General features: G+C 39.5%; 1 protein-coding gene across 2 annotated transcripts in view; it reads right to left on the bottom strand.

Moving 5' to 3' along the window:
* Positions 1 to 24,246, bottom strand: part of MYO10 (myosin X) — a 155,461-nt gene that overhangs the window by 49,312 nt on the left and 81,903 nt on the right. For both annotated transcript variants that reach the window (XM_071736643.1, XM_071736642.1), the window contains 16 exons: positions 22,586 to 22,773; positions 15,969 to 16,103; positions 14,881 to 15,005; positions 14,115 to 14,128; positions 13,904 to 13,988; positions 13,140 to 13,243; positions 10,850 to 10,979; positions 9,827 to 9,945; positions 8,958 to 9,104; positions 8,685 to 8,785; positions 8,393 to 8,459; positions 6,922 to 7,014; positions 6,173 to 6,241; positions 5,907 to 5,989; positions 4,378 to 4,486; positions 1,146 to 1,226 (listed from right to left, as the gene is read on the bottom strand). In XM_071736643.1, coding sequence (XP_071592744.1) covers positions 1,146 to 1,226; positions 4,378 to 4,486; positions 5,907 to 5,989; positions 6,173 to 6,241; positions 6,922 to 7,014; positions 8,393 to 8,459; positions 8,685 to 8,785; positions 8,958 to 9,104; positions 9,827 to 9,945; positions 10,850 to 10,979; positions 13,140 to 13,243; positions 13,904 to 13,988; positions 14,115 to 14,128; positions 14,881 to 15,005; positions 15,969 to 16,103; positions 22,586 to 22,773 — 1,650 coding nt within the window. The remainder of the gene's footprint in view (positions 1 to 1,145; positions 1,227 to 4,377; positions 4,487 to 5,906; positions 5,990 to 6,172; positions 6,242 to 6,921; positions 7,015 to 8,392; positions 8,460 to 8,684; positions 8,786 to 8,957; positions 9,105 to 9,826; positions 9,946 to 10,849; positions 10,980 to 13,139; positions 13,244 to 13,903; positions 13,989 to 14,114; positions 14,129 to 14,880; positions 15,006 to 15,968; positions 16,104 to 22,585; positions 22,774 to 24,246) is intronic.

The following is a 24,246-nucleotide window of genomic DNA, read 5'->3' as shown; positions in this document are numbered from 1 at the left end:
ACTGCCCTCCCTCAGTGATCAGGGCCTTTGCCACAGATGCAGACTCACAGACCCCAGCTGTGGGCCATGGCACTGCCTGCCATGTGGGTTTGGCTACCTGCTGCCTGCATACCTCAGAGCACCCCGGACACAGAAATCAGATCTTACTCATTTCCAGGTTGTTCTCTCCTGCTAAGGTGCCCACAATCTGCATGCTAATTGATACACCATGACTAACACTGCAAAAACAGAGTTAATAGTTAGAAATTGAAATTATGTAAAGTTAAGGATGGGCAATCCAGATAACACAGAAAACTGTAATGAAATAGGCCAGGTTTGATGTGTTAGTATTCTGATTAACCATCCATCCCAGAAAAATCTAATAAATAAAACTGGATTTATAGAAAAGTCACCTGTTTCTAAGTTGCCATGTAAAGCCATAAACCAGATTTGTTAGCACCTCTGTTGCATTTTTGAAATAAGCAAGCAATACCTAAATAACAGTTTCTCAAGTCAAAACCCTATCATATCAGGATGAGTCTGACAATATTTAACTTCACTATACCATTACCACTTCATTTCTAGAGAGTACTCCCAACATATCTAAATAAGTCTTGAAGTTGCCTTTCGTTATCTGTGACTCAAAAGACAAGCTGATACAGTAAGCCTTAGTTTCCAAGTCTGTTTTAAAACCATAGTTCTACAACAGAATAAAGCAGCCAGCATGAACGTACCTAGAACTGTACATAAATTGAAAGACCAGTCAGAGTTGGTCATTCACACCAGTTTTGTTATTTGCACCACCATTCATTGCTGTTAGTGATTTAAAACAAACTTCACAGTTGTGACTTTTTCTTCTTAAAAAGGCTCTCACAGAACTGTCAAACACTCAGAACAAACTTCTACCTTTCTTTCTAACCATCTTTAGAGTAAGCTATTAATCAGAGTTAGGAGAAGCAACTATTAAAAAGGTGCCCAAAAACATAGTCCACGTGGAAAAAAATTCAAAAGCCTGTCTTTCTCAGTGCTTCAGTGACTGACAGAGCCTTCTATACAGTCAGTATAGAACACTACCATTTGCTTCACACAGAGATAAATAACCAGACTGGCAGTGAAAGATTAGGCCTGAGATGTATAGAAGAAATGGGTGCAACATTAAATCTTACCTTCTGTACGTTGGGTTTGATGCACCGGACAAAGAAAGGATTTGAAGAACTCAGTGTTGCCATTAAAGAATGAAGTGATTCCTAAAACATAGGTAGAAAGAAGACAGCTCTTCACAAGATGACTTTTTGTACAAACAACATTCCCCAGCAAAGGCTCTTGCAGCTTAGCACTGCAGACAGCATCTAACTGCAACACCTAGTGGTGTACCCCAGAAATTGCTGTACCATGCCAGCTCTTGCTTTTCAATATACAGAACCAATACAGGCAAGTTTGTTTCTTCCACTGGCCCTTCTGATCAAACTGTCACCATTGTTTCACAGTGATAACAAACTTGTTCATGAGGAAACACCAAATTGGCAAGTTGCTGTTTCAGGGATCTTTTGAGTGACTGCTTAAGACTTAGGACACATTCCAAAACTTAGGACATATTCCCAAATTGTTTAAAATGAGCAAGTCAAAAAAAAAAGATAAAGGGTCTGAGATAAAACTGGGATACCCACTGAGAGTTCCTCTTTTCACTCCAAACACCTCACACCCACTCATTTTCCATTTTTCCTGCCATCAGCTGCATTTGGTGCACAGGGAGTTCTCTCTCCTATGCAGCCTCAACCTTTCTTGCTAAAAGACACTCTCATAATAAATGTAAGTCAACAAAAGGGTAGCAAAAACTTTAAAAATCCCTAAAAAAATAGTTACTTAGAATAGAGTAGAAACTGTTTTATCAATATTATGTTTTAAAATGCCCCCCTCCTGAAAATAACAAAAATTGTGTAAAGCATAGAGTGGAAAAGAAACTAATCTTATTGAAAGACAATGCTAACAGCATTAAGCAGAAAGATTCAGTTACTTCATATGATAACTAATTGCATTTAACAATAAAAAGAGAAATTATAAAGTTCAGCTAAAAAAAAAAAAAAAAGAAGAGGAAAACATGTTTTTTCCCCTAGTTTTAGAACTCTGAGTGACCCAATAACAGTAGACGCAGTTGTCTGAACCTCAGCCTGGAGATAAAAATCACAAAAATCCCTCAGTCCTTTTATGATTACTGTTTTAATTACACATCCGCCCCTTTGCAGCCTGAGCAGTCATTCCATATCTTATTCCAACTTGCCTCATTCTGAATCATTAAGTATGATAAACCATTTTAAACTGAAGTCTTACGTTTACGTTGCAGAGATAGAAAGGACTGTATAGGAGAGGAGCCAGGGCTCTGAAGAGCCCAGAAAGCTGGCACTGAGAGTATTTCACTCCTCAAAGGTAGCACTGCATGCCAGACATGAGAGACAATACAGAGCAGGCAGTCAAATTTGCTTTTTGAAGAAGAAACACAGCATGTCCTACTATATATTTTGGAATGAAACTGCCAGTGGCAGTCTGTTACAACAATTTTTTGCTCTAATCTGCAAACCAAAGGCTTTCTTGATGACTAAGCATGAAGTGAGAAAGGCAACAGGCAGAGCTGTGGTTGTGCACAGAGCTGGTACAAAGCAAAAGGAGCAAATGGTGAAGTGACTGTGAACATGAATGGTGGTTGTTGCTTTGTTTGCCTTTGCCAGTCTACGGACCAGGAGTCAGGGGCAGCAAACATTAAACAGCCAGAAGATACAAAGACAAATATTTTTGTGTAAAGACAAGTATTTACAGCTTCAAAAAGTAAAGGCTTCATCTGTATGAAACCTGCGTGAACATTGCAACATCTATGGACAGCTAAGGCAATGCTCTCAACACAGGCTACTATCTACAGAGATTGGAAAAATTTGCCTGTCTGAACACAAACTATTTAACCTGTTTTCACATTCATCTGTGGCACAGACAGCCAGATCCTGCACAGGGTTGCATGCCTCTAGGTTGCTGTCAGGTGACAAGCTAATCTGAAGTTTATCCTGCTTTAAGCAATAGGCTGAAACAGATGATATCTAACCTCAGCTATTCTCTGTGCACCCCCAGGTCTACATTAGGCAGGCTGTCAAATAAAAAGAAGAGTTAACCAACCTATCATGAGAATAAAACTGTGGAGGCAAAGTTCTTATCTTTGGTTGCAATGAGATGGGCTAATCCCTGGAAGGCTTTAAAACATGGAAAAAAACCATCCAACATACTACTTTGAGGATAGCATGATGTGAAGGTCAACCTCTTATAAAGCAGCCCAGCTGGTTAATGGTCAGTTACTGCAGCTCTAGATAAGAGGCAATAATGTTTTAATTTCATGTTTTATAAAGTTTTATGACATCCAAAGGTCCTTGACAGAGAAGAGAAGGAACTCTACATTCTACCGCACAAAGTGTGCACAAAAATATGGTCAATTTTTATACAATAACATCCTAAAGGTCTACATTGCACAGGTACATACAACAAAGTGGAAACTGTATCTTCTGCTATCCCAGAGAGCTAGCAAATAATACCACTTCACTAGAATAAGTCTGCGACAAGCAATGGCAGCACAAAACAAGCTTTCCAGGGAATCTAACAGTAGTGTTTTTTAATAAAAGACACTGTATATGCCCTGGCATACACTCCTTGCTGTTCTGTCCAACATTCAGCAGTAGTTTATTAGGATAAAATCTGCCCTCAAGGGAGTTTGAGTCTGCTTCCTTTAAAAAAAAAAAAAAAGTGAACGAACAGGGTAAATGTCTATTAATTCAAGCAAAATAAAAGACAACTAATCCAGACTTGTACTCATGTAATTTAGAAAAAATTTTGTGCCAATCTTTCTCCTTTAAATAATTTTCTGATAGTCTTTATGCTAGATTTCAGTTTGTTGCCATTTTTGATGGGAGGGCTACAAAGCCTCATTAAAAGGTGTTTAATAAAAATGCTTTCCAAACTTAAAGTTAAAAAGCAAGGCAACACCTTAATGAGGTATGTATTCAGAACCTATTTTCCTTAGCATAAAGCCACTGCTGTAAGGCTCTGTATGATTTTCTGGCTGGTTTTAGATTATAATGACAAAACAGAGTGAGAGAACAGCTTCATGGATGAGTTTTAAAATATGGACAAATAAGCAAGTGGAGAGAAACAGGAGTCCTATGTGGATGGTGGGACATGAAGGTTAGTGTTTGCTTGAAGGTAGCTAGCATGGCAAATAGGTTGATTTGTAAGTGTGGTTTCACAGAAGAGAGCAATGTTTTGATGGCGAAGCTTTGCCTATTTTAATCTGCAACCATACTTTAGACTGAACAGGGTTTATTTATCACTGATTATCTACAGAGCTGAGAAGACACATTAACTAACCTTGAACTGGAGACTGACAGTGGGTTTTCGGTGCTTGCTTCCACATTTAAGAGTGTCTTGATTGTTGCGACTTGAAACGTGTTCAAATAGATCATAGATGAAATCAAGGCTGAAACAGGAAAGAAAAATATCACTAAAGTACATCTTAACAGGTTATGAGATTTCCAGTATAGAATGCAAAGAAAGCACTGTCTCACAGAAAGCAGTTTCTTCATCCAAAAAGTGCTTATTGATTTTCTCGATGATCTTTGATCAGAAATAGATTTTGTCTCTGCAGAAGTTATGCACGGAAGGGAAAAAAAAAAAATCCAAGGAAACAACCAACAGACAAACAAAACCCAAAACCCAAGGCAAAACAAATCAAGAAGGTTCTTTCCTCTCACTCCCAGTACATCATTAGAGCAACAAAGTGTGAAGTCCTAGAGTCCTGACTGCATTTTACTCCACCGACTCAACCAAGATTCCAGCAGACTGTAACGGGAACAGTACCTGAACAAAGAATGAAAAACAAGACTTCCAGCTTGTTTGGGACCATAGCACAAAATAACCCCCCACATGAGCCTCACTTTCAGGTATCAGCTGTGTACGCTGTTTTCCACCCTATCAGCTCTGTGTCCTCCTCACACCACTTACAGAAGCACAGACCTTTTAAACAGAACCCAGAAAGATGTTGGTGCAAAAGCAAAACCAGACCCAGCAGCTTCACCTCATTTATTACTTTTACCTACATACTTCAGTGAACAGATGTTATCTCAAATATGTTGTGAAACCAGAACAAACAACACTGAGAGGGAAATGCTTAAGACGGTTTCCCCTGAGCAGAAGGATTTAAAGGATTTATGAACAAGCAACTCCCACAGCAAGGCAGCAGGGCTGGAGGACTGGACAGAATGGGTGAGGGCAGCAGGTGAGACAGCAACACCTGGGGCTCTGCTTCCTCCTCTTCTGTCACCCCTCTGTGTGTCCTGGAGTCTCAACCATACACCTACAAAGAGGGAGGTGGTACTGCTCCAGCTCACAGGGTACCACTGTAAGGGATCCTGAGACCTTACAGCAGAATGACAGGAGAACCACAGGTAGCGAGGACACGCAAGCTCAGGCTTTCAGTAACAGAAATTTTGACAGAAATACTCCCTCTGAAGTAATTACTATATAGCAATAGGTCCTTCACACTAAGCTTTTAACCAAATCAGACATGACAGAAATAGAAGCAAAAAACCCCACAAGCACACTGCCTATGAAGCACCCCAAAACAGTTAAAAACTGTCACAAGTTTTCAGCATCCTTAATCACCACTGAGTAGAAAGTGAGCAACCTTCTGATCTGAACAGGGATGAGATACTGTACAGTGTGGGTAAACCCGGCTTTGTGAGAACCAGTTACAGTCAGATCTGCTTACAAGCACCTCTGATAGTTCTTCTGAGCTCATTTCAATGTCTGATGCTATGGAACACATTCAGACCTTGGTAGAATAAGGTAATACAACACTCCTTAACATCATATCCTACAAAAAAATCACAGAGACTTACCTGCTTTCACGTAACAAGTTCAGGAGATCATCTCTGAAAGTGTCTCTGTTCTTCTCCAAGATACCCCTGACATCATACTGGACCTACCAGGAAACAGAACTGGTTCAAACAACAAGTCAAGTAACAAGCACCTCTCACAAGAGCGGCACTATAAAAAGTGCTGAGGGAACAGGGTGCTTTAGTTAATTTTGAGCAGCCTCAGGGTAAAATTAAGCTTATGAACATTCAGTTTGGAATAATTTCAGCAAATAAATAGAGAAAATTACCTCCCCAGCGTAGTGCTTCACTCCAAAGTTGTGAACTGCAACTCTTGGTTTTACATAAAAGGGATTGTTCTAATTGGAGGGGAAAGAAAAGAGAAAAATATTTGGGGAGGGGGGTCAAGGAGTGGAATGACATAAAGGGTCACATTACCCTCTCAACAGAGACCAAAGCAAACCACTGTCTTGCAGTGAACTCCCTGGAAGATTAACAACCAACTTATAATGATAATAGGATTCGTTAGTCTGGGCTGCTTCAAATGCAGTAATAACAGATTTATAGTAACTGAAAAGCTACTATACTAAACCTCAACCCATCTGGAAGAACCACTTATTATAGGCACTTTGAAAGAGAAGACTGTGTCTTAACCTGGCAGTTAGGAAGACTGCTGGACATGCTTGTAACCCAGAAACTCTCAAAAATAATTCTAGAATCACAAATAAAGGTAACACTAATCTCAACAGAGGAAACAGTAACCTTTCAGTAAATGACATCGAGGCGAATACTTCATTAGATCAAGGGAAACTGAAGATCTAAGTGATCTGAGTTACTGCAGGTTGTCAGAGCTCTAAGAACAGAATTTGGCTTATTCACCAAGACAGAACCTTTAACTGAACAGTAATGAGGATATATTCTTCCAGGTAACAAACTCTGCCTTTACAACTATGCACCCATATAAATGAACTGTGATTTTCCCAGAGAAGCAGAGACCCTCCATAATTTGCACAAAAATCATGAGCAAAACACCACATACAGCGTGCTGGGTATTCAACTTCTCCAGCAAGGTAGAGTCAGTAGCTTGAGGAAAATGGCTCTCCTCATTGATAAGTGCCAGCAGCCCCAGTTTCTAGAACAGTAAGAAGAGGAAGAAGATGAATTAGTGCACAGATAAACACAGACATTGTGCCCAGCTTTATAAAATCTTTGGAAGTTGTGTGCAAAGAGGCTCAAAAGAGCCTGTACATGACTAAAATGCCACTCTCGTGGATGACTGCAATCCTATTTTTCTGGCAGCACTCTTTTTGAAGCATATAGCATATGCTACATTGGCCAAATAAAGAAAAAGAAGCTACTGGAAGAAGAAACATTTCTCCTAATATGGGCAGCTTTTAGACTCATACAATGACATTGTCCCAGAATGTATTCCCAGCCTCTAAGATCTCAAGTGTTTGCTTAAATCTTAAGAATTTGCTTAAATGGCTTTTCAAAATTTTTTCTTCCATAAAACTGTCCACTTAATTATTGAACCTACTGAAAATTTTAGCACCCACAGTGCCCAGGGGCACAGCAAAAGATTCAGTTTAACTGCATTTAAGTATGCACTGTGTGAAGTATAATTTCCCTTTGCTTTGCATACACCTCTGTGTAATTTCCCTTCATGTTCCCAGATACTAGAAAAGGTACTAAACAAAGCAAGGTAGCCTGCAGTTAATTCACATGTCCAGCAAGCTGCAGGTTGATACAGCCCCTGAGAAAAACAAGGTTCTCCAGGTGCACATTTTAATAAGCCACTTCCCATCAACCCAGAGCAGCTCCTGACAAACCACCCCACCCCGACTGCAGTCCCTTCCTGGCAGCAGGATCTTCTGGCAGCCACCATCAGACTCATCTAAAGTCATGCATCCATGACTCTTTCCACCCCACTGTGGACATAAACACAGCCCACCTGTACTGCTGGCAGAAGTGAACGTGGATGAAACAGTACAAAACTTTGGCTTTGTCAGAGTTATAATTTCTATGCAGTGAAGTTGGACCTCATCTGCCCCTCACAGCTGATGTTCGTACTAATAACTTTGCAGTAACTCCATGCTCTTTTAAATGTTCCTTTTGTACAAATCAGAACACTGACAAAATTATGGATGAAGTCAAAATTGGCAGGGAACAAATGAAGATTACCCTAAGGAAAACCATTATGGGGGTAAGACACCATCATTCTTTCTACCCCCTCTTTCAATACTTTTAAATCCTCTCCAAATATTGATTTTGTATATAATCATGCACTGTTAAAAGTTACTATGAGGAAAGATACATATATTGAGCTTACTATATACTGTACAATATATCCATGTATGAAAATGATCTAAATGATCCGATTGGAAGTTCACTATTTAAAAAAGGAAGATCCAACATTCTCTTCACTTGTTCTTTGTGCTGGAAAGTGTTTTAAAGACATATTACCTCAGAACAAAAACTAGAAGTAGGTACTTGCATAAAGTTCTTCTTACCTTTTCAATAAGGTCCAAGCACTCTCCATTGTCTGTCCAGTCAATATCCTCCCAAATTAATCCTTCCCTAAGGAAAACAAGGAGGACCTTTTTATTGACAACTAAGAATAAATTATTTTAAATAGAAAAACAGCAGAAGTTGATGTATTCATCTTGAAAATTATAGAAAAATCATCTTGGTTTTAGAAAACTAGGCAGCTCCAGATGGAGACTTTAAAAGGAAACCAGAGTAGCTGGGAACTGAGATTTCAAGTGAACACTGATATTTTCAATTTTTTTTCCAACTTCTAACCTGCTGTATTCCAGTTGCTCCAAGGAAAAGATGTGCTTGTTGAAATACTCCTGAAGCTTTTCATTTGCATAGTTAATATTGAACTGCTCAAAACGGTTTACCTAGAGAGACAAGAAATTTTCAAAAAAGCATACACATTTTATTTTGCAAACAAGGAACAGGCTTAAGTCATAGCATGCTTTAATAACCAAGTTTCAGTGAATATGACAAAGATATGTTAACAATGAAGCATAAGTATCCAACAATCCTTTTGCACAAACTTTTGAAACCTACCTCAAAATTTTCAAATCCAAATATATCCAAAATTCCAATGGACTTGAAGTCTTCTTTGCTCCTGATTCTGCTGTTTATTTTCTTAATGACCCAAGCAAAACACTGAGAATAAAGTGCCATAGCCATAGAATCTCTGCTGTCTATTGCCTGCATTAAAGAAGGAATACAGAACACATCAGGTACCTCTGCAAATTGAGAATTTATAAGACTTAGCTAGCAAACATATCCTTTGCACAGCACGAAACTATAGACAATGCAAGCAGGTTTGTTTTCATATGAATCTTACCAGCAATTGTATTAACAGTTACAGAGCATCATGATTTACACTTTAATAGCATGTGTTGTAACAGCTGTACACCCATGTGGTTTTAAAAATAAATTTCAAGGCTATAAAGCAATGAAAAATTAGGAAATAAAAAACTGAAGGCGTGGAGAAAGAGAAGGGGAGGAAATAACACCTTAATTTACCCCTTCCTAGAGGTAAGCATAATGTCATATAATCCGTATTTCTAATTCCCTTCTTATAAACTCAATCATTTCTGTCAGAAGTTTTCAGCAATGACCACCTGACACAAATGTCCATAATGAAAAATATCAAGCTATAGGATTAGAAGTTGAAAAAAAAAAGTGAGTAATCAGTCTTAATAAGAATAACAAGAGCAAAGCTACAAGCCCTGTCCAGAATGACAGGATGGGGTCTAAAAGGCCAATTATACCCTTCCCAAAAATCCCTTATGTTATATATCTGATAGCAACACTGATGCATGAGCTAAGGTTCTGATTCTGAGTGACCAATGATTTCCCCAGAGGTGAGACCAAGCCATATATTTAACACACTCTAAACCAGCTCAAAACTGAGATGCCTTTACCTGTTGAATACTAAGAGGTGTTAGGATTTCTTCTCCCCTGAGTATCATTGACCTCTGTGTCAATGCTTCAGTTAGCTGTGTGGAGTCCAACCCCAAGAGTTCAGCAGATCTACCCAAAGCTGGCAAAACAAGGAGACAAATACAAACATGTCCTTTAATGTACAAAGTTATAATGTTGTATTATTATTACTACTACCACTACCACTTAGAATGCTTCTAGAACAATGGGTATTAGAAATAAAACACAACTAGAAAATCTAGAATATATTTTTGCTGCTCAGGAAAAGGCACAGTATCACAAATATGCACAACTAAAGGAATTTAGTAGTAGATATCACAAGTAAGTCACATATACTTATTTTTCTCTTAATATTACACATTGAGGATTTAAACAATCTACTGCTTACACTAACATCTTGTTCCCGATAGAAACAGTAATTCATTCTTTGTCCACAAGAATGTGTTTCAGCTTCCCTCGGGATGATTGGGATAAAGATGATCAATTAAATTTTTTTTACATGCATACTTTAACTTTCAAATTTGCTATAATGGCGTATAAAAGGCAATACGTAATACTACTCTTTATTGCCATATTTGAACAAATGTTTAAGATGCTTGCCAGTCCAATCTTTAGATATACCAACACACACTTTCAGATTTGTAATTGAGGTACCAAAAGATTTTTTGAACAAAAGAAACCTTCATTGCAGATCTCAGTTAACGAATTTACTTGAGCACTTCAGTTTTACCAACTTGAGAAGATTTCAAAGAAGCAATAAGTTAAAAATGGAAATTCACTACTATTAACGGAATAAAGATGTACCCAAGGTCTTCTCTAATTAAGACCTAGCATCTAGAAGCATACGAGTTTGCCTTTTTGGTCAGAAAACCAAAAGTAGCATTTTAATCAACATTTACAGATGCTAAGAAGCAGTAAGACCCTCTCACTGTCTGTCCATGCTATAGTCAGATAGATAAAGGTTTCACAGCCTCAAGAAATATTTGGATGAGCAGCCTTCTCACCTGTTTTAAAAGACACCTGTGCCCCACCAGCAGTGATGAATTCAACGTTTCCTAGATGCAAAATGCCAGCCAACAGCCTCAAAACTTCTCGCACCTCCTCCTTGCTGAACTGCATCACTTCCATTGCAGTCTGGAATGACATGTGAGTTTCATCAGTAACATGGACACTGCCTCAAAAATGGGGACAAGGAGAAACCCACCAACTGTGTTGACAGGCCTTAAAAAAGCAAGTTAGGACTAACAAGAGGGCTGGCAGGAGGCAATTCCTTTGCTTTCATCCCAAATTGAATACACTGTAAGACAGGAGGAGGACATCTTGGAATGTGTAAGTATCACTCTAGTTTTAAGAAATCTCTTTTTGATGCTGTAAGGATGTTGTAATTTGCTTTCCAATTCTTCATTAAAATTGTATAAATATTGGATTGCCCAACTGAGTCATACATCAGCTGTAATTTAGCTCATTTGCATTAGTAATTTCCTCTGTGTCTTTACTGTATTTTGCCAATTAGCCCTGCAGGTACCAAGGCATGGGGGAGGACACACAGCAACATTTAAGATTCGCTCATTTGTTTTCTCAGCAAAGAAGAATTCAGAGGAGCTTTTCTGCAGCATATTCTGGGCAAGCCATGAAGCCCAAACACATATCCTACCATTGTGGGCTGACACCTTACAGTAAAACAGAGCAAGGAAGAGACACCTATATAAAATGTGTTGAATTGCAGAATAACCACTAAGGCAATGAACAAGGCTCAACTGTGTAAATGAGGGTAACAGGCACATGTCTATCTAAAGTAATATTAAAACAAGAGGAGGAACATGAGATTTTTCTCTGACATGAAAGGGGTAATTGTATACCTCTCAAAATTAACAGCATTTCCCAAATTTGGGTCTAACCTGAGCCAGTCTGAGGGCAGATCACCATTTTACCCTCACAGGCTCATCACGTGATGGTCACTGCAGGTGTCTGGCAGATGACACTTGACACAATTTACCATTCATAGATCATCAGTTACAAACAGAAAAGCCTTAGATTAATTCCTCAGTCAAAAGCAGAGAATAGATAAAGGTTGAAGGCTTATTTTGTATGGAAGACCTTTAACAACAGAGCTCTAAGAAAGGCAGCAGCACTAGGAGTTCATCTCCACTCTCACCGTGTCATTCTTCTCTGTCTCTTACAAAAAAGTTTTATTAAAGTAATATTTCTGGGACTCAAACAACAATAAAAATAGTCAAAGGGGATGACTATAATAGGAAAAGACAGGAAAGGGTAAACTGTGTGGTTTCTGTCTGCATCCTGCTCTGGGAAGGCAGCCTGGCAGCCTCAGACCCTGCTCCGAGCCTGCCTGCATGGCATTCAGCACCCAAGCGTCACCTGCCCAGCTGATTTCATGCTCTGCCTACCCAGGGATGATTAGCATAAATTAAATGTCATGCTACTCAGCTTAAGGCATGTGACTATAATGTAGATAAGTCATAAACTTTTCCAACCCTCCCCTTCCACCCTCACCATAATGATGCTTTACACTAAAAATAATTGCTGCATCTGCTACACATTAATTTGTCAATCTGGCAAAGAGATTAACATAGCTGAACAAAAATAGTTTCATGAAGGGCATAAAAACCATTATTTTTACTTATTTTTTAAAATCTAGCACCTATCACCTTGGTGACACAGTAAGTAATTAGTAACTAACCTAACAGTCAGTATAGACTAATTGCTGTAGCTAATTGGTGTGGGTATGAGACAAAGACTCCATCAGGACCCGATTTTAAATTGGTGTTTGTATTTTCTTCAACTCTATTGTGTAAGTTACTCCATACAACTGGATTTTCCAGCTGCAACTTAAAGAGCCACAAAAGCCCAGTACTTCATTCTCCACTCAACCCTATAGATGCTACACGATCTGGACAAAGCTTTAGAATCGAAATAGAGTAGAAGCAGACATATCTGTAATATAAAACGATGTATGGAAGGGTAAAGGCATGTAGATGCCTTGTTATTTTCCCAACTGATATGCTTTTCATTACAAAATGTAATAACTTTGCTAAATCATAGCACACTTTAAAATGATAGAGTAAAAGTCAAATATTGGAGGGAAGGTAAAGACATGCTCAAAACAACAGTGAAGTATTATGAGAAAATATATGTCCCTGTAAGATTAATGTCTTGATGAGAGAGAAGCACGTGCTGGTGAGCACAAGAAGGTCCTGTCCCCTGCTTTGTCATTGGGCCCCAGGCACCTGCACCTCCAGCATTTTTAAAGCATCAAGAACTAGGGAAACAACTCACAATGACTTCCTTGAAAGAATCTTTGTCACTGATTGTCTTATCCGCTATACATCCAGACTGATTCAGGTAGTGGTAGTTCTCTGGTACAGATAAGTAAAATGCATCTAATGAGGAGAGAAAAAGAGGATGAGTGAAATAAATCAGTCTCCAAACAAAAGCACCCCACGAATTATTATGTCAGAGTGAAATACTTCACAATCAATTTGCTCAGAAATGATGATGATGCACAAAACAAAGTTTTCTATTAAAATCAGATGCGGGGTTTTATTTTGCTGTTGTTTGCTTTTTTTAGCTGCACAACGGAGTTAATTCTACTTTTTAGCATGCAAAGACAGCAGGACCAAAGGAGATGCCAAGACAGCTTTAGGCAATTTTGACATACACAAATGTCACTTATTTTGCTCAGTGGATTTATTCATTACAAGTGAGCATTGGAGGAACCAGAATTATTTCTCTTTGTCGCTGTGGAGTTAATACCAGCAAAAATACTTGTTTTTTTAACAGAGCGAAGCATATTTGTTCCCAGCTAATTTTCCTAGGGCCACAGTAGAAGCTGAAAGAAAAATTACCAGCAGTTCGGTGACATTCTTCAGCTAAGCAGGTTGCTTTATCAAGTTGAGCTCAAATTCACACTCGCCGAATAAAAAACCTATTTCTCTGCTTGAGTTAACAGGTTTCTGCAGTAAAATTCCCCACTGCTGTGAAAGTGGCTGACTGCTAGCAGAGAGCCACTACAATTATGTGACTTGCACATAGACACTCACCTTTCTCTCTCTCTTCTATCCCTGCCAGCAGAGCATAGAATATATGATAATTTCTTTCCCCAGGGTTTTGCCTTACTACACGATTCTGTCAAAGCAAAAAACAGTTTTAATTCAAGCAATCAATTTTAATGAGAATTTTTTTTAATCCACAGTTTCAGAGAAAATATTAAATTAAACAAAAGTAACTGAGTAAAATTAAACATCAACTTACTTTTTCCAATAAATCTATAGCCAGGAAGAAAAACTTCAGTCAAGGAATAAAGTAAAAAGCAATTAAAGCACAAGCTATTTATAAGCTTCTTTCATCTGAGACAAGAGGGAGAGCATTGTGGTCTTTTCTTATGAAATGCTTACTGCCATAACAAGATGAATAAAGTAGCAAAGATAATCCTGCAGCAGTTCTAATACCATTGTGTTCCCACACCTCTTTCTCCATCTTATTGAAACCAGACTTGTCATGTTCTAGATTTTTAATTACAACTTCTTTCCTTCACCTTTCCTTCTCCCTAATGCTTGGAAACAGCCTTAAGGATGAAATTTCTCCCACTGCAAAAGCAGCTTATATCCAAATCACTAGGTAGTATTTTATATCCAAAGTATCCTAGGATCCCCTCCATATACTCCTCATCCTCACACTTCTGGTGCTCTGGTGGAGCTGGTTTATAGTCCAATTTTGCCAAATGCTGGACAAATCCAAGGATTTGACCCACTCATGCTCACGCTGCAGGAATCCAGCACTTCTGCCCTTTCAAGTACTTTTCTAGAAAACTAAGAAGCTTATCTTGGTATGTAATAAATGCTAAAAGCAGTTGAAAACTGAAGCTATTTAGCCCACTAAGTAGGAACACATATATAAGCCACACTGACAGGACAAAAAGAGTGAGCAACTTTTCTCTCAGCCTTCCATGGAGAAGGTACATGGAGGCTGCCTACAAAGATGAGGGGGAAAAAAACCAACAACCACCAAAAGAGGATACAATCTATAATTCTTCCTCCCTGAATGTTTCCTTTCTGACAGATGTTCAGCTGAATAAACTTCCCAAAGCGACTTGAGTTGTTGTTGTAAACAGTCTTTGCATTGCCAAAAGCTTCCATAATGGGGCTGTGAAAATGCAGAAGAAAGACAAGAGTGTTAACGTGTGACCAGCATGCCAACAGCTTCACGTGGGACTGGTGAAAGGAACAGCACTCAAAAAAATTCACTTTTGACAGACACCCTCCTCAGCCTCAGCCTACCTCCTTAGTATTATCCTCAGTTTATTAACAGTGGGCATCACAATTTTCCATCAAAAGGTGTAAGTATTCAAGAAGCAGTACTAAATTACTCTGCAGCTTAATCCGTAACTGCTCAAAAGATGCACACGATTCTCACTGCAGTATTCAAATTATAGAAATAAGAAATTTCAGCACATGCAAATTGCTAGTCTGATGTAGGGAAAATAGTCCTTGTCCTAAGGCAATTTAAAAAAATAATTAGAACAAGATAGAGCAGGTAAAACAGAGATGAAGCACGATAAACAAAAGTAATAGCATCTCAAATTGTCTTTGTTTTTTTATTTCATTTGAAGAGTGAGATGTTTTTTTGCTTGCGTAGTGAGTCCAATTTATCTGATGCATTTGCTCATCTGCTTTATCAGTTCTCTTTAACCTCCCTTTCCTCAGCATGCTTTTACCACTTGCACACTTTATCTTCACCATGCTGTATCTTGTTTTACCTTATCCTCAGGCTATACAAACCAAACCAATGGTATCTCCCTCCCATCACTCCTTTTCCTGCCTCCTATTATCTGAATTCAGCCCCCCAAAAAAATGAAAGCTACCATGAAAAGCATCATCCATTTCAAAACTATGTAACTTTTTGCTTCATTAAGATTGCCCACTGTCCTCAAAACTCTCTAGAGTTGGTATGTTTGGTTAATGGAAAATTTTCCCCTTTCCACCATTCTTTTTTTTTTTTGTCCAGTAAATGCACCTACAACTGTCATTACATTGCAATCTCTTTTATGCCAATTACAAGGCTTCTGTGTTCTGGAAAAAAATACCTGTGTATTAAGAGATCTAGTACCTGCTCTCAAGAATAGCTTGCTCCACACAGGAGGTCTTCTCTCTGCAGGACAACTCCAGCGAATGTTGGCTCATTGCAGACAAGAACTTGAGGATCAGCTTAGTGCTTTCTGTCTTACCAGCACCACTTTCACCACTGAAAGAAGAGAACGAAAAGTGTCTGCACAATTTCAGCTGCCAGGTGAGAAGCCCTCTGTCTGGTCAGATCTCCAAACTCTGAACTACTGGAGTGGGGCAATTAAAAGCAATACTCTAACAGCAGCAGAATGCACCTTTAAAGTCATTGAATATGAGATAAAATGCAAGCTATTTTTAGACTTTAGACCACTGTTCAGAATGTATTTCAAGGCATTATTTGTGTAAAGATGTACATAACAACCATGAGGCAACAAACAGCTCTCTGAACACAAGCTGCCCAACAGTCCTCATCAGTGTGGAAAAACAAAGTTAGCACAAAGGTGTGGCAATGGGTGGAAGGAAAGTTCAGAATATGAATTAAAACTGGGAAAGCTAGGGATTACATTGCAGCAATCTAGCTAAAGAGGGAGTCCTGCTGTGAGAATGAGGAGGTTAGAGATACTAATGAATACCATAACACATAAAGGCTATTAGTATAATTAATATTGATGTTCTTAGTGAGCTACATATTCTTTAAAAAAAAAAAAAAAATAGGGCATATGCCCTTCCAAATAAAACAGGGTCATGTAAGTTCAAAACACACAATTTTCACCTCTAATCACCATCAGAGATTTAACACCTCTCATCTTCACCCATGGCAAAATAAAGCTATTTGGTAATGCTAAACTGGCATTTGAAAAACAACCTGTTAATAAGCAATACCACTGATACAAACAGAAAGTAATACACTTGCTTTCTCTCCAACACAAAAGTGCTAAAAAGAGAAGGTATATATTTGGCTCCTTTCCCTAGTATAATTTCCCTTCAATTATGTAGTTTTATAATTAAAAACACACAGTGAGCCATGAAGAAACAGCTTATGGTTAAAAGTTTGTCTAGTTTCCTTACTTTTCCTCTGAAGTCACAGCATTATATCCTAAGTGGCAGCCTAATTATTAGTTTTCCCAATTCCTAATTAATTTGTGCCTAACTTCAGTTTGCTTCTAATGAAAGGATGTGCATTTCGGTCTTACTCTACACTTTTCATTGTAGAAAGGAAGAGTTTTATCACTGACTTTGATGGAGCACAACTGGGCACACAGAGCAAACTTGGTTCACTTGACAGTTGTTTGTTGTGACATTGCTGAGTGGTGACCCTGGTGATTTTAGGTTATGGCAAAGGATAATGATACTTCCTATTAAAAAGTAAAGAAGAATGGAATAGCCTGAGGAAGCAGCATGACATTATTCTGCAAACTAATGCAAACAATTAAAATAATGAGGGAGAAAGCATTCAGAACACACAATGAGACACAGAGTTTCATAGGTTCACAAACACTTCCATTATCTTTGTCTGGTGTAAAAAAATCATGATACCTGCCTGAATTCTTACCCTCTGAGCAGTCCATAGCACAGTGGCAGGGATCTGGGTGCCAAGAAGGACATCAGCCCTTTCACTGATATCATTCTTCCTCCACCCCCAACCTCTGTCCTATGTTCTGGAGCATTTGTAGTTCTATGGAAGCTGAGATTTACCCTGTTGCAGCTGACAGCAATTTTACATGTGAGAGATTCACAGCTGACAGTAAATTATTTTCTGTGCTTATCTCTGGTACAGCTGGTATTAAGCACAATTATACAATCTTGATTTGTTTCTTAGAACAGGAGAAGCTCAGAACTGGGTCAGGCTGAGTATTTACCTGCCCACTGTCCTCTCTCTGACAGTCACCAAACAGAGATGCACAGAGAAGACATGCTACACGTTCCTTCTGTGTTCTTCCAGTTTCCAGTTGTTCAGAGGATTCCTGATACAGACCTCCAGGCCTGATTTCTACATGTCTTGTAACCCTCAATGGTTTTATATTCCACAAGTTTCCCCTGAAAAACATACGAATGTACCTTGTTTTGGATATGCCTCCTATTAGCTCTGTTTGATATCCTGTAGTTCTTGTATCAGATGAAGCAGCCAACAGCTCATCCCAGTGCTCCCTGAGCATTTCATGACTTCATGGATAGCCCCTGAACTGGAGCTGCCCATCTCTCTTAGCCATTCCCACAGAGTCATGCTATACTTCTGATTACCCCTTTTGTCCTCTTCTGAACCCCTTCCAGCTCCACAAAGTCCTCTTGGATATGAAGCAAGAGGGAAAAAGACTTGTGCAAAATACTCAGGATAAGAACAAAGGATGGATTTACAGAATTATTTATAATTTACTAGTAACTGCTCTATTCTACTTTGTTTCATAACCAATGCTGAGCACCGAGTGGAGGGTTTCTAGAGCCCCATCCCCACATGGTGCTGCTCAGCTTGGACCTGTAATTTTAGGTGCATTAATTTGGATCTGCATTTTTTCCTTTAAAAAAATGGCTTTATAAAACACAGTTATTATTAATGAGATGAAAATCAAGAACAAGTATGCCAAACTTTCAAGTTGTTTATTCAAACACACACTACACACACTGACACTGACAGTAGGTTAAAATTGATCTATCTTTCAGACTCCTTAAGAAAGCCTATGCCTCCAAATGTTGCCAAGGTCAGTAAAAGGACCAATTTTTTAGTGCAGAGTCAACCTTTCCAGCAACCTTTCTACCCCATGAATTTAAGTGCCCAGCTCTTTCCACATCACTACATTCAGCATGCTGAATATATTAAGTGTGACAGCAACCCAGGATGCCCCCACTTAAGAGAACTTTAAACTTTACTCTCTGACATGTTCTATGCAAGGCATCTTGCTAAGGGCACTGCAAGTAGAAAAAGGGGTCACTGAGACAGACTTCTCATTCTGAAGGACATAACACAAGTAAGATGATATCAACATTAGTCTAAATCACTTCTCAGTTCTGTCTGCTGGCTTTAAACTCCTAAAGACACATACACACAGGCAAAATAGTCCCCTTCAGCAAATACAGTTTGTCAACTGTACATGTGAATTTTGGTGTGTCAGACTCATAAGAACATCTTCCCATCACAAGTCTGGGTCTCATCCAAGCAGTACTTTCGTTCACTTTGATTTTCAAGCTGAACAACAACAAAAATGTCAGGGCATCAGATGATAACAGAAATAACAAACTGGTGTCAGACTGAGACTTCCCACTCACAGCACTGACTTGAATGTAATTCAGAGTGACTTGCTGCTCCTTCGACTGCTCTACACTTCTTTTTGAATGCTTTAAAGTGGATCAGCTCCTATTGCATCTGAGAGATGAGCATGTGTTTGCCTGCACATAGACTAGACTACCTTAAACAGCAGCAACATAAAAGCTGCCTGAAGATATTTTCATACTCTTACAATAAAGCAGAGGAGCTTGAACTTGGTCCCAGCTTGTGAACATCAGCTAATCATGAAGAAACTCAGTCCTTTCCCTACACCAGGACAATCTGCTTGGTTATTCCTTGAAAAAGGTGGATTTCCTTCATGCTCCAGGCAAGGCACACAGATGAAAAAATCAGATGTTACTTGTTATTATATTTTTAGCATGTTTGTTGTAAGCATCAAATGTAACAGTGGTGGTTTGTGCATTTGTCTTTTTTTTCTCTTTCAAATGAAATGGGACTCTGCATTAAGATCAATATGCATTCAGATCAATATGAAACTGGGATGAAACTGGGTATTTCTTGATGTAGGTGTTTCTGTATACATGGAAATTCTAGTTCACTAGCCAGGTAAGCCTGGTTTGTTTTTTTTTTGGCATAGAAGAGTGAAAAAATACCATTTCACAACTGTATGAGTATTGTAATGCAGTGGTTGTGTACAGAGTCCTTAGTGTGCCATTTTGTTGACATTTCAGGCTGCTGTGTCATTTTATGCAGCACTAGAATGAATTAAAATGAGCTTATGTAACACAGACCAAGAAATAAACACCTTTGGATAACTCCATTTAATATCACCTCTTCTGCATTTCCTTTTCACTTGTTGTCTGGGCAGTTACACTGAAAAAAATTGGCGTGCACTTACACATTTTGAGTCACTACTGATGACAGCTTCTTAACCCTTTCATTATACTCCACCCAAACAAATACACTAATTTCAAAACAGCAGAAGCTTTTTCATGGGTAAAAACCATGCCTTACAGAAAGCAGCTGCGAAACAAGACTGACCTCGTCCTGGTGCCAGCAGGGGGCACTCGAAGCCCAGAGGATTACAAGAAAGCCCTCGAACTCGCATCTGGGGATGCTAAAACTCGCCACTGAGTTTTTACTTAGGAGCAGCTGAAGGACGCGTGTAAGAACGTGAAGCCTACACGCACAATTCACTAATTTTAAATGGATGTACCTGTTCTATTCTATTATTCTATGATTCGTGATGGAACAATTTTTTCCTTTTTATCATATCGGACATTAAATACAAGACCAGAGTGTTTGCCTGAATTCAGTCATTGCAGAGTTCCACTTGACCATTCTTTTTTTCAGATGCAAGTAGTAACTAAGAAGGCCTGACAGTGACTTGCTCCATCACCTAATTCTAATCCAGTAAAAGATGCGGGAATGACCAGAATACTGAGGATGACAAACACACTATTATACCTCCATTTCTGATGTTCCAAAACAAGAGTATTATCACAGGGACTTTTCTAAACCTCATTAGAACAAGTGAAAACCTCAAGTAATTAAAAAAACCCAAAAACAACAAAAAAAACCCTGCTCTGACTCCTTCATAGATAGAAAAAGCAAGAGTGTTTTAGGAAAGTAGACTGTACTTTTTTTGTTTTGTTTTGTTATGAGTTTCATGTTCCTGCCCATTCTGTAGCAACAAGACACCCTTATAAGGCTGCATTACAGCACTTGTCTGAAGTTCGGAACTTTCGCAAATTAGTGGGTTTATCCATGACCATAGTAAGCAATTTTAAAAGGGACTGCTAATGCAAAACTTCTCCTTATTATGGCTTATCTGTACCAAGGAACAGGGTTTACAAAGCAGGGACTGTTGGAGACTCCTCTGGAACTCCAGAGACTTCTGCTTATGTCCTTTTTAGGACACAACCTGGTTTTCTCTTTTGGAGTTTATGGGGAACTGGAAGAAAAGGTAAAATAATCTGGCCAGTATAAAGTAGAATGAAAGAAAATATCAACAGCTACCTGGTAGGCACCAAAAATTATTTTAGTCCCAAAATTCAGGTACATGGGATGTGCAAAAGTCATTACCTGACATTACTTCATAGAATTATGACTCCAGGCTGTTTTCACATGCAAAGATCTTTGTGCATATAATCTTTTATTGTAGTATGATCTGGACTCAGTTTCATATATAAAGCAGTATGTTAAATTATATATTTAAAAAAAAAAAAAAAAAAAAAAAGAGGAAAAATACCGTTAAAGAAAGCTGAAAACCACACAAAGCTCTTCCTGCCTGTGTACTACTGCCAGGCAGAACCTGCCTAGAGGTGAGAGCAGGTGTGGACTGTAACCTGAGAGCTTGCAGAAAGTTGGAACCAGACCCAGCTGTGCTGCATGTGATCCACATTTCTAAAAATCTCAGGCACTGAACTACATGTGCCAGATCCTCCTCTTATCCAGGAAGGCCTGTAATCTTAAATGCCTATTGCAAAAAGTGCTGCTGTTGCAAGGGCTCCCATGGAAGTCAGGAGACAGCCAAAAGAGTGTCACCTCATATCTGAAGAGCTCTTCGTATTTTATTGGTTGTACAAGGCTGCAGGAAGCAGAGAGCCAAAAACTTTAATCACAGAAACACTGCAAAAGTGAGTGAGGAGAGGGAGATGAAGCACAACCTCTCACCCCCAAGCCCCGAGCATCACCCTGGCTTGGAGTCTGATGGGCAGTGGTATGCTGCCAGTGCCACCAAGCTGCTCCTCCGGATCTGGCAGGCAAGGCTCTGGTTTTCCCTGCCTGCCTCTGGGCCAACACAGCTGAGCTGGCAGGCAGGGAAAAGGGAAAAGAGCTGGCTGCATTCCCCACTCTTCTGGAGCTGAAACCAGCTACTGGAACGCCAGCTGCTCTCCACGTACTTTCAGCAGCAGCGAGATCTTGAATACCAGTGACACAAGGGCTAAAATCACGAAGCTATTAAATCACCATTAAATTAAAGCACAACAAGATTAAGCAAGGATGATTAATCAGGCAGAATTAAGTGGCTGGAATGTGGAGGGTTTTCCCTTTCGCTGTTCTTATTTACAGCATTTCTCAAGACCGGTGGGTTATTTTTTATTTTCCTCTTGATACAGGATTCAGGTGTCAAGCTACTGAGCTATACAAGGATATTTAAACTGGTGAGAAAGTACTTAGGGTGAACTCAGATGGGTGAGTAGCAAAAAATGAACAAAAATACAACAGATTTTTTCACTAAATGAAATCATAAGGTAAGAGAAATTAACAGTTTGTTAGAGGTCCACAGAACAATACAAGGCAACTTCAGAACTCTCTCCTGAAACTCTGATGGTGTTGTTTTGGAAGCCTCCTCTCCAGGTGTCCCAAATCCACGTTGCTACATCACCTCAGAAGGCTCAGAGGCAGGGATAATCAACACAGCAGCAGCCACCTACCTGATGAGGATACACTGGTTGTCGTGGCGCTTCCAAAGGCATCGGTAGCACTCGTTTGCCACAGCAAAGATGTGAGGTGCCATCTCTCCCATGTGGTGTTTGCTGTATCTCTCCATGGCACTGCGGTCGTACAATCCCGGGATGCTCTTGTAAGGGTTCACGGAGGCAACTATGGAACCGATGTAAGTCTGCAAGCACACAGCCCCAAAAGAGTTGTCATTACACACAGGGCAGAACAGATTAACACTCTTGCTAAATGAAAGCCAACAACTACACGTCTGCCAAAGCCAAGCAGTCCTTTGGATAAAGGTGGCTAGTGCTTTTCCCTGCTTTCTTCCTTTCAACAAAACCAACAGAAAGGCAAAAGTTGTTTCCACCTCTGTCACATTCTCACGCTTATCCCACCTACAGCTGAGCTTCTCAGCTGCTTGAATCCCTGCCCCAGTGCTGCTTGCAGCTGTACAGTAATGTCTATGAGCTGCTTCTCACAGGGACTTGCTGAACTTCCTAAAAACCTGTCTCAAGTACCAGTGCAAAAGTCACAGAATCATAGAATCACAGAATGGTTTGGGTCGGAAGGGACCTTAAAGATCATCTAGTTCCAACTCCTCTGCATAGGCAGGGATACCTTCCACTAGATCAGGTTGTGCCCCATCCAACCTGGCCTTGAACACGTCCAGGGAGGGGGCAGGCACAGCCTCCCTGGGAAACCTCTGCCAGTGTCTCACCACCCTCACAGGAAAGTATTTTTTCCTAATGTCTAACCTGAATCTTCCCTCTTCGAGTTTTAACCCATTACCCCTTGTCCTCCTGCTTCACACTCATGCAAAAAGCCCTATCTCAGCTTTCTTATAGGCCCCCTTCAGATATTGGAAAGTCACTATAAGGTCATTTCAGAGCCTCCTCTTCTCTAGGCTGAACAACTTCAGCTTCCCCAGCCTGTCTTCACAGGGGAGGTGCTCCAGCCCTCTGATCATTTCTGTCGATCTCCTCTGGACACGCTCAAGGAGCTCTTTGTCCTTCTTGAATGCCTGTATTTCCATGTAGAGTATCCAAGTCCTCTGCTACTCATTTTTAAAACAGAAGTATCTCATGTTATGGTAGGCACTACCATCATTTTACAGTAGCAGACTCTAGAAAAACCATGTAGACTGGCAGATATTCCCAAAACACTGGGTTTCTGCAACTTATTACTAGTTTGATGGATGATAGCAGCTCATAAGGCATTCATTTCTATCCTATTGCAATTAGAAAGAATATCAGTTTAAATCACCCAAGTAGCAGCTCATGCCCATTCCCGTTGCCTGAATTCATTAGGCCATGGTAATGTGATCATTTGCAAGTCAGTTCACAATGCTGCTCATTTTCTCAGTCACCTTCTATCCACTTCAATATATTTTTCAAATAAAATCAAATTAGGTGGGGTAGGAGATAACATTAAGCATGTTATCTCCAGAATTTCCAGTACATTTCTGAGGCATGTGAAATTAATTGATATATCATTTGGTGTGAGTGGTGTGGCCACAGATACTAGTTTCATTTTTTTAAGTATCCTTTCTGCAGTTACAGGCAGGAAGGTGACACTGAGCTTCAAGAGCCCTACTGTGGACTTGGAAAGAGTCATCCTGTGAAGCCTCTGTGGCTGTAACACAGTCCCCCTG

This window comes from Heliangelus exortis, chromosome 2 (assembly GCF_036169615.1).
Source record: "Heliangelus exortis chromosome 2, bHelExo1.hap1, whole genome shotgun sequence".
In the NCBI taxonomy this organism is placed as follows: domain Eukaryota; kingdom Metazoa; phylum Chordata; class Aves; order Apodiformes; family Trochilidae; genus Heliangelus; species Heliangelus exortis.
Note: the sequence above shows the minus strand (reverse complement) of the source record. Positions and strands in the feature narration are given on the sequence as shown.